General features: G+C 37.6%; 2 protein-coding genes across 3 annotated transcripts in view; both read right to left on the reverse strand.

Moving 5' to 3' along the window:
• Positions 1-16,974, reverse strand: part of LOC130672023 (CCR4-NOT transcription complex subunit 6-like) — a 309,023-nt gene that overhangs the window by 1,471 nt on the left and 290,578 nt on the right. For both annotated transcript variants that reach the window (XM_057476214.1, XM_057476215.1), the window contains exons 4-9: positions 16,224-16,292; positions 8,072-8,384; positions 5,634-5,785; positions 574-804; positions 315-492; positions 99-238 (exon numbers count right to left, since the gene is read on the reverse strand). In XM_057476214.1, coding sequence (XP_057332197.1) covers positions 99-238; positions 315-492; positions 574-804; positions 5,634-5,785; positions 8,072-8,384; positions 16,224-16,292 — 1,083 coding nt within the window. The remainder of the gene's footprint in view (positions 1-98; positions 239-314; positions 493-573; positions 805-5,633; positions 5,786-8,071; positions 8,385-16,223; positions 16,293-16,974) is intronic.
• On the reverse strand, positions 897-1,924 carry LOC130672031 (protein YIPF5). The gene is made up of 2 exons (XM_057476227.1): positions 1,574-1,924; positions 897-1,505 (listed from the first exon to the last, which is right to left on the reverse strand). The coding sequence occupies exons 1-2, from the start codon at positions 1,791-1,793 to the stop codon at positions 949-951; spliced, it is 777 nt and encodes a 258-aa protein (XP_057332210.1). The 5' UTR covers positions 1,794-1,924; the 3' UTR covers positions 897-948.

Here is a 16,974-nt window from a genome sequence, read left to right on the forward strand (position 1 = left end):
CCAAATTTCCAAATTTAAAGATTAGTTCAAAAATTTTCGAACACGAATTCGCACACCCTTCTAATTAACTATTAAAAATAAATGTTTTTTATATTTACCAGATGGTATGTGCGGGTGAGGACATCCTACGACATTATTTTCCCTAAACCAATCGGCGCTTAGTGGTCCTAGTATACCTAACGGAGTCATATTTAATTTCGAATAGAAAATATAGTCTATTATTCCTTTAAAATCATATCTGCAAAAAAAAAAAATTACAAGGTTTCAATTATTTTATTACACGCAACAGTAAACTTCTAATTAAAAATACTCACGTGTAATTAGTACATGGCATTATATCTTCACTATAAGCAGAAGCTAATTTAAATGAATGTATAAACTCATTGGGTTTATCACATCCGGATATTTTTTGCAAGCATGATTTGTACGTCAAGTCTTTGAAGTCGCGGTGGTCTGACGCGACCCGTCCCGATGTCAGAAACTCAATCACTCCTGCGATAAATAATTTAATGAATTAGTATTCAAACCGGGAATAATAATTAAAACAAATATTAAATAGTAAATAGTAATTACCAGAGTCGGGTAAAGAATTAAAATCACCACAAAGTAGCAATTGAACATTAGAAGCATCAGGTTTGTGCCCAGGTCTAAATGATTGACTGGCTTGTTCTAGCATCGTCCGCAATTCATTGCTCAGCATCATTGTCTGAATTAATTTAACATCACAGTATTCTGGATCCCAGTGTATGTGTGCTGTGCATACTAATATCGGCTGTTGAATTTGTGCTGGATCTGATGGTATTCCTGTTAAATAAAAATATCAAATACTCATTAATCTGAACCGACCATCAATAATTATCTTGCGACTACCGGTAATTAAATGAGTACATGAGTAATTATAATTTTATTCATTCATTTATTGATAAATAATTTAGTACAATTGACAATTTAAAAAATAACAATTAAAGTAAAGACTCCGTAGAGCAAAAGACAGGGGTAGGCGATGAGCAGACGCTGCTTTTCCTCCCCGGACATCGCGGAGAAGAGTCTTGAGGCTGAGATAGTCGCCCAGGCGACGGCGAGACCCGCGAGAACTAGACCCAGAGGACCGCGGAGGGTCGTGAAGATGCTGAGTCCCGCGAGGGCGACCACTGGGAGCAGACAGTACCCGAGGACGGAGGCCACTGAGGAGAGCGTGACGTTCCCGGTGCTGCTCATCAGATACTGGAGCAGATACATCAGCAGACAGGAGGTCGATGCCAGGCCGTAGACGTACCCGAAGTGGGCTTTGGATCCCGCCAGGAGCAGAAAAGCCGCGAGGACTAGACAGAAGGCCACTGGTCCCGCGAGATCCGAGTCCTGGAGCAGATAATTTGCGTCGTCTGTCTGACCTCGGCGGTGAAATGGGTTCAGCACTGCCAGAGTTTTCTGCATTATGCGGTCGGGGTCGATTCCCAGCTCCTCTAGCAGAGGCGGCTCGTCTTCTTCTTCGCTGAATCCTGGAGCTTCAATTTTAAAAATTTGTTTTTATTTACGGTGGAGTTGGAGTGGGAAATTGTAATTTATAAATTACCTTTGCCATAGTCCGTGGTCGGGTACATCATGTTCCCGGCGTAGATGTTCTGGGACGGGTCCAGATAAGGTCGGGAGTATGAGTAGTCCGCTGGCTCATCATTGCTGTAGTTTTGGAATTCGAATTGTTGGTTAGGTTGCCCGAATCCCGAGGGCTCAAAGTTGTACTGCCCTTGGGGCGGCTGGGCCCACATGTTATCCTGCTCGCTGTATCTTGACATCCTGTCTCTTATTATTTTATTTATTCTTATGTTACACTAGAGATTTTTTTATCAGAAAGACCAGACACTGACGGCTTTGTTCACTTTGTTGACAGCAAGACGAAAATGACGACATTGATTGTTATTATTGTTGAAAATTTCTACGTTATCTTCTGACGGAGTTCGTTGTTCCTAAGATAGATGGCGGCACACGTCCATTTTGGGGGCTTTCCTTATTTATGGGATTCACTGATCAATTTTTTCAACATTTTTTCTCCACTTAAAAATATTTTCACTGAAAACTTTAATTTTCATGGCTCCGAAAAATTCGCGCCATTTTTCCGTGTCCAGTAAATTTTTTAAAAATTACTTGGACTGACTGCTGCTCAAAATTTTCTAATTAATTGTATTCTGACCTAGACCCTGACATTTCTATAAATAATTAAATTTTAATCGGCCATAAAAAATGTAAATTTATCGGTGACTTTTACCCGCGTTTATAAAATGCGTGATTTAAAATCCGCGAAAGTGATTTTTATTTAAAAAGTTATTTTATAAAGTATAATATAAATAAATCACCAGTAGTTAAAGTTTTAAAAAAAGTGAACTACGCTTAGTATTTTATGGATATCACGAATGTATTACAACCGGTCGCGAAGTAGTATCTCCAAGTAGAGTTGAGAGCGAACCAGCGATCGACCGCCCAGTTCTCATAAATTACAGTGAATCAATATCACGAGAGTGGGCTTTACAAGAAAGCTTTTATCGGTCAGATGAATGGCCGAGTCTATGACAAAAAAAAAATTATTTAAAAAAATATCTGGGCAAGATGAGAAAGAAAAAAAAATGAATGGACTTTCCTCCATGTGCCTTCTATATATATATATATATATATATATATATATATATGACATAAAAAGCTCGATAGAGCAACGCCTAAGGGAAGCCATCAAGCGTCAGTCTTTGTCTGGTCGTTTGACAGCAGAGCCGAGTCATAAATTCACAGCAGTCAAATATGTCAGGTCTAATAATATCAAGATATATATTCGAGCTTGGTATTTAATTTTATTAACGCGAAAAGTATTTAGCTCGATAATAAATTAAATCGAGCTAACGGACGCCTCATTGAGAACCTCGGGACACTGACATGTCAGGCTGGTTATCTCTGAAACCACCAGAGTTTATTCATTTCTTGCTAATAATATTCATAAATATGTTGATAAGTTTTAAAATATTTGCACGACACCACGAGCGGGTAATTAATTAAGTGCTCCGATACCCTCATCTTGTTCCTCTTCTTGGTTTTCTTCTTCTTCTCGGTCTTGTCGGTCTTTTTGCTCTGCTGTTAATTCCGTAGTATTTTTTATTTCCCGTACAGTCTGAAGAACCTTGCGGTACAGTAATGGGAGCGCAGTGACATAATTCTCGTTGAATCTTGTCAAGGTGTGGTACTACAATAACAACTGTTGTTTTTCATCCTCAAAACTCTTTAAAGTAAAACATTGTCTACGGTTTATTCCATAAAGTTAACATTGTACCGTTGCTATTATTTATTACTGACCTTTTGCTTCATTACAAATAAATAATACACTTTATTTTATAATCCGGCTTTTAGTTTTAAATATTTATATTTAATACACTCGTTAAATTAACGATGCTATAAAAAACTATTTTAATTTTAAACGCCGTAACTTTCCTTTAAATTGTCCTATGGAAATTTTTAAAAAATTAATCCAAGTCTTAAATCTCTTTCTGCAATTAAATTTATGACCTTTTTCAAAAATTTTACTGACAAGTTTTAAGTCAAGGAAACTCTTGAAAAATTTTTTCAGTTAAAATCTGATTATTGCATTTGAAAAATGAGTTGTGTTAGGGGTCGTTCATAAAATACGTTTGTCCTTAAGGGGGAGGGGGTGTCGTTAACAGTGGCAAGGGGTGGGGGGTCTAAGGAAATGTGACGTTCGCGCTCATCAAATAATTTTTCAAATTTTTCGCGGTTTTTTTAAATTTTATTTTTTTATTACTGTAGAAAGTCATTCGTTTCATATTTGTAAATATATAAATATTTCCACGTATATATTTCCGTCACTGGTTCAAAAATTTGTTATATTTATCCACGTTTGGTTTTTTTGATATTTGTTGCGACCCGTCACAATCAGTTCCCTTGTATATCCGATATCAAAGAAATTTATTAAAGTTTTATTATTGCAAATAATAAAAATTTTAAAACATAAAAATTTGCGTACTATCAATTGCTATACTATGTACAGGGGGGAGGGGGTCATTTGTGATAGGGGGGTCACAGAAAATGTGACATATCGTGACTAAGAACAAGTGGGGTCTAAAAAGAAAAAAATTTCCTCTGAGTCACATTCATAGAAACTGATAATTAAAATTAAATAATTTATTTATCTCTCGGACGCAGAACTAAAGAAAGTAAAAAAACAAGAATTGAAAAATTTATCTCATGTAAGATTTAATTTTTCCGTTCAGAGTATTAAACATTAAATCGTTATCAAATATGTTAATATCATAATAATTTAATATTATCAATTATCTTGTCATAATCTAATAAATAACACAAATAGCAACAGTATTTCAAGTCCGACTTACATGCACAAAGTGTTTAACGAGAGATAAAAAGATAAATAAATGGCAAACTGAGTTAAACCTGTACTATAATCGTGTATCATTTTATCATGAGTGCTCTTATTTCGTCAGTAATGAAACGCATCAAGTACTTATGCACATTATAACACACATTTATAATAAATATACACATATATAGTGTATACTTGTAACGATCGCGAAAATAAATGAGAAGCAAAAGTGCTAAGGGATTCAGCGATGATCACTTACCATTCCCACTGGTGGCTAAACTCTTTTTCTTTATTACCATTATAATTATTAATATTATAATTATTTTTAGCATAAGTGCAGCACATAAGTTACAATTTTGTAAGCTGGGATACGCGTTTCTGTAATTCGAGCCAATTAACGCTCGATCGTACATAATTGATGGGGATCCTGGAATCGAATCGACACGCAATCTTCCCGCGGCTCTTTGTACTAAAATAAGTACTCGTATTGAGAAAGATCAAGTTCGCTCCAGTTTTATTAACCATCTTATAGTCTCACATAAAGCGAAAAGTAGCACACGCGCAGTCAATAAATTCAGCTGTCGAGATCTGTTTCGAATTACACTTTTATGTCCATATATATGTATATATACTTTAATGTCGATAGATCATTTGAATATTAGTATCTATGAGTCAGTTTGTGATGCAAGAGCACTAAGAGCTCTAATACCTTGGAGTCGGTTCAATATCTTCCGATACCGAGGATTTGAATTACGTATCAAATTGAAATGGCGCAACAACGCCAGCAAGTTGGGTTGTTAACTCAATCAGTGGTTTTTAAGCCAGCGATAAATTAATCCGTGGATATTAGGACTGTTTCTATCCCTGGCGGTTTTGAATCACCCTGGAAACACCCTGGGAGTGGAAACACGGTGGAATCACATTTTATCACTCTGATTCCACGGTGGTTACACGGTGTACCCACCATGATTCCACGGTGTATTCACCGAGATTCCACGGTGTATCCACGGTGATTACGCGGTGTACGTGGAATCACGGTGGGTACACCGTGTAACCACCGTGGATCCACCGTGATTCCAGGGTGTTTCCAGGGTGATTCAAAACCGTCAGGAATATTAGAGCGGCTGAATAATCCATAAAATTTCTGATCAATAATCGAATTCAAGGCAGCATTAGTTCAAATAGATCGTAACTGAATTGAGTACTGCCCAGAAAACGTTCGCAGTTGGACGAAAAAGGATTTTTTGAGTATGAATCTTACCGTTGTCCCAAGCGGCTTCTGTTGTACGAAGAAGAGCAGCCAATCCAATGTTATCACGTGGCATCACGCGGTTCAACATGTTGTCGGATCCCTCGGCGTTGGCCATCGCGAGCTGATTGAATTCCACTAGATGTTCTTTTATGAGCGTGAATCTGATAAAAAAAAAAAAAATAAATAATAAATATACAAAAGGAAATATATAAGTTGGTTATATATTTAAAGGGATTTGGTAAAATATTTAAGGATAATGTGAACGTCAATCTTGGCACTCAATAGCCACACTATCGAGCACATGCTTTAAAGTACCAAGAGGTTTTCACATCAACTGTAAGAGATGAGGAGTGCAGGCGTATCACGTTTCCCACTATGTGGAATACAATCTCGTTTAGTCATGTGAAGCACGTAAGCGTACAAGTGCTTCTCCGTGACTACCAAGACTTACATCCCTTTTTACCTTCCTTCCTTCCTTTTTACTTTTTTTTTATTCTTATTCTTATTCTTATTCTTATTCTCCTTTCCAGCGTCTTCCTATTTTATTTCCATTTCATTTGTAAATGTAATTGAATGAGAATGAAAAAACTCGTCTGCTCGTTTTATTTATATTCGAAAATGTAAATGTTAGATATCGCTGAGATGAACGAGCAAGTCTAACATTTGTATTTTGATTTTATGAATAACGAGAAGAGTACATTATTCAATGGGTCATATCTGTTGTCTGGATGTCGATAGTTTAAGAATGTCTACACGGAGAAAAGAGTTTCGTCCTCATCACAGAGACGGGATAACGAACGATTTCTTAATAGTGTCAAACATGATATAAGCTTACGCTGACAAATGGAATTAGCAGCAAGGGGAAGCCGTGGAATTTTAGCAGGGGAGCTATAGACCTCAAAAATGGACCAAAACGGTGATTTCAGCGACTTAAGGGGGATAGCCACTGAGGATCGAAAAAATAGGTGATTTTCGGGAATTTTTTTGACTGGAATAATAAAGGAATTTGGGGATCGGGTTTTTTTCGTTTTCTAAAGTATACATTGAAGATAATTCTCCTAAATTTTCATTAAAAAATACCATGTTGTTACAAAGTTATAAGCATTTTTGTGGAGCAACAAAAAAATTTCCCCCACCACGGTCTCATCTCTAACTCAAAAATGGATTATCAGAAACAAAAAAACCAAACGTCGTTGTAATCTGTATGCATGTAGTTATCGTTGCACATAGGAGATTTTGAAAATTTGGATTTGAAAAAAAATGGCGACATATTAAAAATTTTTTCGTTATTTTTTCTCATTTTTTTGGATTCAAACAGCCCTGAAAATCTTAAAAATCAAAATTTTCAAAATCCCCTTCGTGCAACTTTAGCTACTGAATAGACGAATACGGCAAAAAAAAAGTTGCGAATCGGTTGATATTTATGCAAATTACAGATGCCACCAGTTCAAAAAAAGTAGTTTCGAGAAAAATGCGTTTAAAGTTTTTAGTCGATGCAGCGGTCAGTTGACGCGCTGTCACAAAAATTACTATAACTTGAAAAATATTCGGAATTTTCATATAAAACTTTAGATACATATTTTTGAACTTATACACTTTAATTTAATAGAAAAAAAAAATTTTTTTTTTGAAATTTCACAGTGGCTATCCCCCTTAATCTTAGAAAAAAAGCTATGAGGGAACGAAGGAAAAGCAAGATTGCTTGGCTCAGAGTACGCCTGGGCGCCATAGATCGAGGTTATGGGCCTACTCCGATAACCCGAAGGAATAAGGCTACGAAATATCACTGACTGGACTCTTCAATCTTCGTATTTAAAATGAACTAAAGTTTGCTGGTACATGACGACATATAAATGCAATCGCGTATAATACACATTCAGACATCAGGTGATAAAGTACACAATGGTTGAACTTAATGTGAGTGCTCGAGGGTGCTTGAAAGTCTTGTCGGAATATATAAGACTGAAAGGGGAAAAGAGAAACTAGAACTAGACTAGGGGATATGAGAGAGAATAAAACAGAATTGTGTGTATGTGTGTGTGTGTGTGTGTTATCAGAACGATTCCCGTCTCTCCGGGCGGTACTTTTCTCGTGCAATAAACTTTCAGCAGGGGACTAAAAGAAAAACTCAAGGACAAACTCTCGGGGTCTTGGGGGGGATCCTTCTTGAGTTGGATGATCATGTTGTACGGATGAACAAACTTTTCGTATTTTTCAATGTTAAATTTTCCATTTACTGATCGATCCTTGTTTTCAAAGTTGATTCTATAAGATCATTGTCTTAGATCGGGAGGACTCGGGATATGGATCTCATTGTCTTATTTCTGGCATCTAGGATTCGAGTGGTATCTGCATAGTCCGGACTCTAGGGACAATGGTCTAGGTTTCACGGAGAGCAAAATCGAATTTGTTTTAAAGAGATAACAGTGCCCTTAAAGTTAACTCACTTGGCTGTTCTGTAGAAGATGGCGCACCCGTCGACGTATTTACGATCGTTCTCGGCCATCGTTTTGGCCCTGGATTTCGGAGAAAAGATACCGTCGTATCCCTCGCGCTTCAGCTCCGGGAGGAAGAAATTGTAGAATTGGTCGGTTTCTACTTCCTGGAGACTGATAATGTCTGCTGAATAGTGACGGATTTCCTCGAGAATTCCCTTTTTTCGGTACTCCCACTCCAAGGCCCAGCTGGGACAGTATCCGTACATCTGCCGTGTCGCATACTTGTCGCACAAAACGTTGTAGCACATTACCGTGAAGATACCTGAAACATAATAGCAAACAAGACAATTGATAAGTTTGTGAGCCCACAAGTCGTAAGTAAACTTAATCCGGCAAGTGGGAATGGGTGTAGCTGCCTGACTCGGCTTTTATTCCTCGGGAATCGTATTTGGGAATGCAGGAGTAGGTTTAATGCGGAAACGGTGGAAACGTTAACTGTCGGTCTACAAATAGGCAATAGAGTAAAGGAGCCAGCATTTAATTCTCATCTGCTTTCTAACGTTTCTGATGCTTTTGTTTCTACAGCTGGTGGTATTCTCTGGGGCAGGTTAAGACACACAAAGGTTCAACGCTCGGACCAGTTGATATTCTACCAACAACCAACTTACTAATGTAAGATACTCTCATCCTCTCTATATACCTAATACCCAACTAAAACTTCCCGGTTCTGGAAGCCCCCACCGCCCTCACCGCCCCCAATTCGCTCCAGTAATTCTTGGCTTTACTGCTGTAATGAAATATCCGCTCAAACATTTACGAGTCATCTTATCGTTATTTTATTCCCGTTTTTAAAACCAATGTACAGTATTTTATTCAAGGGTAAGGGCGGTTGTTTTTTTTTATATCAACCCGAGATTAATGTTCGCGTAATTTTCATCAAGTGGAAGAGGACGGCTTTTTATTTTCATTTCGTCAGATGCCTGCGCATTTATTATATCTTATAATATTATTTTGAGAAACGTTGAAAGGTAAAAAGCAAGAAACGTTATAAAAGAGGGAAAAGGCAAAAGTAAAATCCTTTTGCGTTTTAAATGAACAGCCAACTTGATACTAGCATGTCTCACTTTACCTAATGTTACGCTGTGAATGTATCTAGCTGAAGCAGCTACCCACCAGGGGGATAAGAGGATCAGCATAAAGTGAGCTGTCTTACTAACGTCGCGTTATACGTCTGTATAAATTTAACCCATAGCAACTTTGCTCTTTCATCCCTTATCTCTCTGGGTGGCTTTCTCCGCTGCCCGATCTCCCTCTATATCTATATCTATATCTATATAGATATTCATGTATATGCATATGTATATTAATGTATGCAGCGCGTGTGATATGATTCTCTAAATACCCTCTATTTTCACATCACTAAAACGCTACAAGATCAAACTCTGTTGAATGTAAATTGGCTGATTCGATTATCCGACGTCGCACATGAAAGAGCACAAAATTTTATTTTATTTTCGTTCTTCTTCTCCAATAGCTCCATCAGCTCCATCAGCTGTATATATGTGCGCGCGAGGTTAAAATTGATTTTAGGCGAAAATAGTCGCCAGAAAATATGTGATGTATGTGAATAGTTGGGAAATACCAGCAGTTCAGTAATTGGATTTTCAGGGTATGATGAACTTGATGTAAAGTCCCTCGTTTTGGAGATTAACGAGCGGATGTGCACCTGTGCATTAGCTTGATTACACGGTGTAATGCATGTCTGTAAATGTAATGCATGTCTTCCAACAACAGTAGATGGCTTAACATCGATTTCTCTCCTGGCATTTCCATCTCCTCGCTCGCTCACTCCTTATATATTATTACTTGAGTACTCAAGAACCCCAAGATTCGTTCGTTCATTTGTTCCGTTCTTTTTATTCCTTTCTATTCATTTTTCTTCCCTCGTCAACTCAGACTCTCTCACTTTCTCTCCCTCTTGCTCTATTATATATACTCGATATTACTCCCCAATGTCATTATCTCGACTCAACGTATTGTAAATTTCATTCCAACAATTCTTCTTTCAGCCATCGAGCAATTTAGCTATGGCTTACAAACAATCTGCTGACACGAATCAAAATTACTTGTTGAGACTCATTTAGCTGCACGATCGGCAATCGTGTCAACGAGCTGCGGACATTATTTCAGTCCGATCTTGCGTGTGATACATCATCGATTAATGACTGTGTACTCACCCCCATTCGATTGTTTTAATATTTCACCATTTGGCAGCAGTACCATTTTTTAAATTTTTATTTCAGTCCAATAAAACAAGAATGGAACGAAACAAATGATAAATTAAGATAATTGGTCGTTATTATCATTATTGCCTGCTCTGAAAGTGTACTTTTATCAGCAGAAACACTTTGTTCAGTTACAATGTATCTTGTTTTATATCGATTGGATCGTAGGAGCACTAATGCGTTTGATCCATTTTAAAAGATCGTTACTATTTTCTGGGAGTGCCGATAAAACGTGTTCATGTACGATAAAGAAAGTATATCCTTAAATCGAGATAACCTGCGATCACGTAGACACTGATGACCCGTTGAGTGCATCCAACTTGGAGAGTTTACTTTTCTGAGATTAATCACCTTGTTTCTCGTGTTCAAAATTGCTTTTCACTTAATTTAGATCCTCTAACCGGTTCACGCTGAACTTCATTACCCCATTGAAGACCAAGTATGAGAAAAAATGAAAAAAAGGAAATTATTTTACAGGATATGTGAATATAATCCTTCTAGGAGGGTGAGAATCCGCACAAATGATAGCAGAGCGCAGACTTTAATTTGAGCTTTTGTTACTCTCAACTCGATGGGGGTGTGTATCGATCTGCACGTATAACCGCATCGGTGTCGAGTGGCGTAGCTGAACCAAAAGCTCCCTTAGCGGAACGGGGGTGGAGTTGGAAGCCAGTTGATCAAGTACCTCGACATAGATTGAGAATGGACGGTGATGATTCTGGTGCTAATCCATTTTTCTCAGTTCATTGCGACAAACATCTTGTTAGCGGCGGAACCAGTAGGCAGCGAGGGTGCCGCAGCTGACAGAATCAGACTTGACTTCGGTACACTAGACTGGGCAAACGGAAACGAGAAAGGCTAATGAGATCAAGAATCCACTCGGGAGTTTGGCCGGAGAGCCCTAACAAAGTGGACGTAGAAAATAAAGAGCCACCAGCAAATTCGATTGATTGCCAGATAAATTAGCAGGGTAACGGAAAAAGAAACAAAAATTTTCTCGACGTGGAACAAATAAGAAGAAAAAAAGTGCTTACTCGATTAATAAGCTGGTAATATGAGAGTCGGGTCTTGTACTCTTGAGGAAGATGACAAGCCTCTGATCAGGCGTTTCAATCATAGAGGGAATATTGATACAGCCATTAGGCCAAGGTCTGTTATTGCCTGCTGTCAGAACGTTGCAAAGCTAGAGCCATTAGGCGATAAGGCCGGTGAGATGTTCACACAGACGCCGGGGGAATTCTATCCTATCTAAATCGTGTGCCTGTGATGATCCGGTGGATGACCGATTGCGGGTAATCGATCTGTGTCAAAGACCCACCGAGTATCTCTCTCGTGGAGAAGCCTACACTTTGTCATATGACAGCAGAGAGCAGCCAAGTAGCCGTCGATTACTGTTGAGAGTATATTTGCGGTCAGTCCAGAGCCCGAACGATGAAGCGACGGTGGTTGTTGATGCCTCCGAGCACAAGGTCCTCTATAGTGCTGACTGCCAGAGGTAGCCAACCAACCCGTTAATCACTTGAGCTGTTAAGTGTTTACCGTAGAGAAATACAACGCCCTGGGCTCAGCGCAGCTTTTAAGACCAAACTTTTTTTTGGTAACTCCAGCAACTGTCGAGTCTTATTTTTTTACGCCTGAGGGCGCTAGGCGACTGTTCGGTGGGTGCTTAGGTAGAGCTTTTGTCTTGGCGGAAAAACATTTTTTACGAGGCATTTGTAACTCTGCTAGGCAAGTTAAGAGGAAAGGTCGAATGCTCTCGAGCACTCCATCACGGCTTTATGCTCGAATAGCGAGGATTCGAGGCTCGGTGCGCATTCGAAGCTACGGGGGTTCTGTATGTCACGATCGATTCCTTCTCCTTTACTTTACTCTTTTTATTCCCATGTCTTCCATTGCCGTATCTGCAGTTTATCTTGTTTAGCTTATTTTTTTAGCTTCAGGATACAATTATAATCTACCACTCAAGCTTTTTTATTCATTTATTTTTTTTTTTATCAACAACACAAGCCAGCAATAAAATAATACATTTCATAAGATTATTGTCTCCAGCTCGGCTACGCCAAAATCACCCTCGAATCCAGACAAACTGCGTAAATTGAAAGAAAAAAAAAAAAAAAAAAAAAAAAAAGTAACAAACCGACAGCAAATTCGCCTCAATAAATAACAGACTTTGCGCGTGTATATAACTGATACCAAAATCGTAGCTTTTCCAGTCACACGCCCGCTTATCGTCCAATAAATCGACCCGGCTGAAATCTTGTCCGATTTATCGAGAGGGAAACTGCTGTACAACAGAAAAAAGGCTTTTCGTTTTCTGGCATACGCGTTATAGATTTGCACGTGGTACATATCACCAACCAACAAATGGCGACAAAAAAAAAGTAATAACAATAATGGCAATAAAATAAAAATAATAAATAACAAAATATTAAAAAAGAAAAATGATCTCTGCGTGGTTGCGATTACGAGGATACCCACCAGCAGCAAACTATGATAATAGTGATACTCGACGATAATACGAATAATAATATAATCGTTTCGCTGCGAAACGATCGTCCACGTGGGTTGAGGATAATAACCATTGCCGCCAGACGCGTCCAAGTAATTATGATGCATCGTATCCTCTATATACTTAATATACACAGATATCTATATATATATAAATGCACATAGAAGTCGTTAATTTCCATTCCGACATACATACACATACACACTGTCGACTCAATCACCGACTGGCTACTTTGCGAGATATCACTCTCACTGAGCTATTTTATAGTCCATCTAAACCTACTTTAGGGTTAAGGTTATCATTACAATTATTACTATTACCGAGTTCTCGAGCCTTTGATTATTTAACTAGACTTTAAAACTCAAAGTAATACACTGTAAAAAGAGCGGTGTTAAAAATGGACTCGTTTTAACTCCGCCCGGTGTAAAAATGAAATTACACCGGTGTAGGAGGAGTAATACACTGGTGTTAAAAATACCGGTGTCAAAGCGGGGTAACTGGTGTAAAGACGGAGTAATATCGGTGTAAAAGCGGAGTAACTGGTGTAAAAGTGGAGTAAAATCGGTGTAAAAGCGGGGTAACAGGTGTAAAAGTGGAGTAAAATCGGTGTAAAAGCGGGGTAACAGGTGTAAAAACGGAGTAATATCGGTGTAAAAGCGGGGTAATATCGGTGTAAAAGCGGAGTAACTGGTGTAAAAGTGGAGTAAAATCGGTGTAAAAGCGGGGTAACAGGTGTAAAGACGGAGTAATATCGGTGTAAAAGCGGGGTAACAGGTGTAAAAGCGCAATAATCTACGTCCGCTTGGAGTATTAACTTTAAAGATTATAAAACACAAAAAATGTCAGTTCTTGACGAAAATTAATAAAAAAAATCATTTTTTAACAAGTATAGTGATCGAATAAGTAAAAATATTCACAAAATAAAATATTTTAACACCGGTAAAGAATATCTACACCGGCGGCGGCGTTATTTTAACACCGCTTTCGGAGGTAAATTTAACACCGATAATTTTAACACCTACACCGCTTGGACTTACCCCGGTGATTTTTTACAGTGTAGTTGTAATAACAATAACAATAGCAATAACAATAACAGCCATTGGTTGTATTTTTCCAATGGGTAAAAAAATGAAGACAATCGTTAGGTTATGTTTTTAAAAGGACGCTTCCTGCTGGGTGGATACGCAGCTCTTGTACGCAGTACTTAGAGAGTCGGCAATATAGGAACGCATATTATAAATAATGAATAGCGTAAATGCATAATGAAATGATTTATCGGTTCTATTTGTACGATAACTGACAATAGCTCGTGCTTTTTTGGGACAAGTTGGCTTCCTACCTTATTTCCAGCCAATACCAATAATGACAATAATCAGTACAATAAGAACAATAATAACAACAATGATAATGGTAATAATAATAGTAACAGTGGTAGTGCAATAGCAACAGTAGCGAGGAACGAATGCTCCACAACCCGGCGAGTCTGAGCAATAAATCTGTTGACGACGTGCGTTGTTGCTCGAGGGTATTGGCTCCTGCGAAACTCTCGTCCAACTTTACTTTTATTTATATGTTTATTTTATTTTAGTTTTTTTTTATCGACAGTGATATTACATCGAATTTATTCCGTACGATCCTGCCAATTGACGGTTTATAAATAATCAATTTTATTCTGGGAAATGAAAGGAACTTTTTCAGCTGCTAAAAGTTTGAATCGGTTGAATGTGCTGCGCATAATCGCATGGGCAATGGGTAGAGATCAATTTAAATAAAGTAATAAATCAACTGTCGTATGCTATTTGCAAGTTAATTACTCACTAGTGAGACATTCATTTGTGTATCTGCATTAGCACATTGATGATTTACTTTTCAAAGTTAACATCACCCTGCTACGGAATGTTCCAAACCCATTTTTGTCCCAATAAATTTTGAATTTTAACTGTCAACTAAAAAAGCCATCGCTTTGATGGAATTTTTTATTTGTAACTTCTGATCTCCGCCGCAGAATTTTTAGTTGATAAAATTTTTCAAAAGTTGAAACTCAAAAAAAAAATTTTATCTAAAATCTGTCGATTGCATTCGAAAAATGACAGGTTCGGCAAAAAGTTTTGAAGCCTTCTAACGAGGATCTTTTTGTTCCTTTGTCATTAAATAAAATGGAATGAAATAAAGTGAGAAATGAGAAAAAATTTTTTAAAGCTCGCGAAATTAAATTGAAAGTAATTATCGGTCTCATTGAAGCTGAAGACGTAATAAACTGAGTAATCGATTGAGTTGTAGACCTCCCGGGTTTCGTAACGTAACGTTTCCACCGGCAATGGTCAGATTGTTAATCACGAATTGAACCGTGGCATCATTAAAAAAAAAACTAACAACTCAATGAGGCCGTTATGTTGAGCATTAGAGCTCTTTCTCACACCTATTACAATGTCTTTATGAATATATCTTAATACAGATGCTGAGTACATTGAACCGTGGGCATTAAATGTAACTCCAACTGAGCAATAATAATTTATATTGACATTCAACATACATATAATATGTGTATGTATAATGTATAAATACATATGTCGAAAGAGCTCCATCTGCATCATCAATGTGCATGAATTATGAGGCTGTTAATTTCCGTTGAATTTATCCCGCACCGATATAATACTGCTGCGTAAAAGAGAGAGAGAGAATCACAGATTACATAACTGTACTGGTGTGCGTTCTCATCATCTATAGCTTATTCAGTGGTACATTATTATTGTCGATATTGGACAGTCATACGTCACAGCTTCATCACACAAGTGTGATGATATCTAACTGGGAAATCTCGTTTCTCCCTGGCCCGAACCCCCCAGTCCCGCGTTATTTAATCCACTATTGTAATTCCGCAAACTGATTGACACATTAATGCATATTTAAAACAACTCAAAACCCAATTTATGTTTTATTCAATCAGCAAACTAGTTGATTATGCAAAGCAGTGAAAAAAAAAATTCTTTTTACGATTTTATTCAATAAATATTTACCCAGAGTTTGTTATTGATGATTTAATTATCAGATCAAGGCAATTAAGTTTGATTAATAATTGATGAACACACGGATACGTGGCGCGGCTGATAGGGAGTAGGGTAGGGGGCAAAGTGAACTAACAGGTATCGGATTTCCATAAAACGTATAGCCCACTTGAACTATTACCGTGTATACGGATTATTGATATATTATAGGGAGGCTCTCACTCATCCAATTGTAAAGCAGAACAATCTCGGATTATACTGGCATGTGCTTTAGCCTGTAATTATTTGATAGTCGACAACAACTAGGGCACTCTGAGTGAGGCGCGTTGTAATGTAGATATTGTAAATCAATTTATACTCACATGTGGGTCTCGTCCTGTTGGGCCTGGTCAAGGGAATCCAGGGTCGTTGCGGCGGTGGATTTGCTGTTACTGAAACAGAATTCATTTTGTTAATATAGCGATTATGTATTTGATCATGGGAATAGTCTTGTTGGTTTTTTTTATCTGCTCATTGGCAGATTGATGAAAAAAAATAGACTGTTAATTTGGCGAATAAATACAAAAAACGGGTGACCATGTGGGCCAACTCCAAAACTTCTCGCTGTTTTCGAGCACGAAAAGATCAATGACGTTATTGATTGTAAATTTATGAGCTCACTATGATAAAAAAAAAAAAAAAAAGGTGTGTGTCAGCTCCGACGCACGATTAGAGTTTACTCCTTCAGATCGACTGTCTAAATAGGCACAGAATTAAAGGCTTACTAGTCTAACAAAAAGATTAATACCATATCGAATGGTAAATAAACGAATCAATGAAGATACCTAAGTAATGTATTTTTATTCTATTTTAGTCTAGTCGAGAAGTTGACCTCCTGTGAAAAATAGTGACAGGTCCCCTAAAAATATAGTTGATAGCTTAAAAGATCCGAAATGGCGTCTAGAAAAAGACGTTGTTTGGATTTTGTTTTTGAAAAAAAAAATTACAATTGTTATAAACAAAAAACCGTTAAAAAAATTAGCCGTCCAGCTTTTTGGCAAAATCTCACAAAGTATGAGTGATAGCTCAAATATTAAGAAAGTTTCTGGAAGAGCAGAAAATTTTAGTAACAAA

Source organism: Microplitis mediator, chromosome 7 (assembly GCF_029852145.1).
Source record: "Microplitis mediator isolate UGA2020A chromosome 7, iyMicMedi2.1, whole genome shotgun sequence".
Lineage (NCBI taxonomy): Eukaryota > Metazoa > Arthropoda > Insecta > Hymenoptera > Braconidae > Microplitis > Microplitis mediator.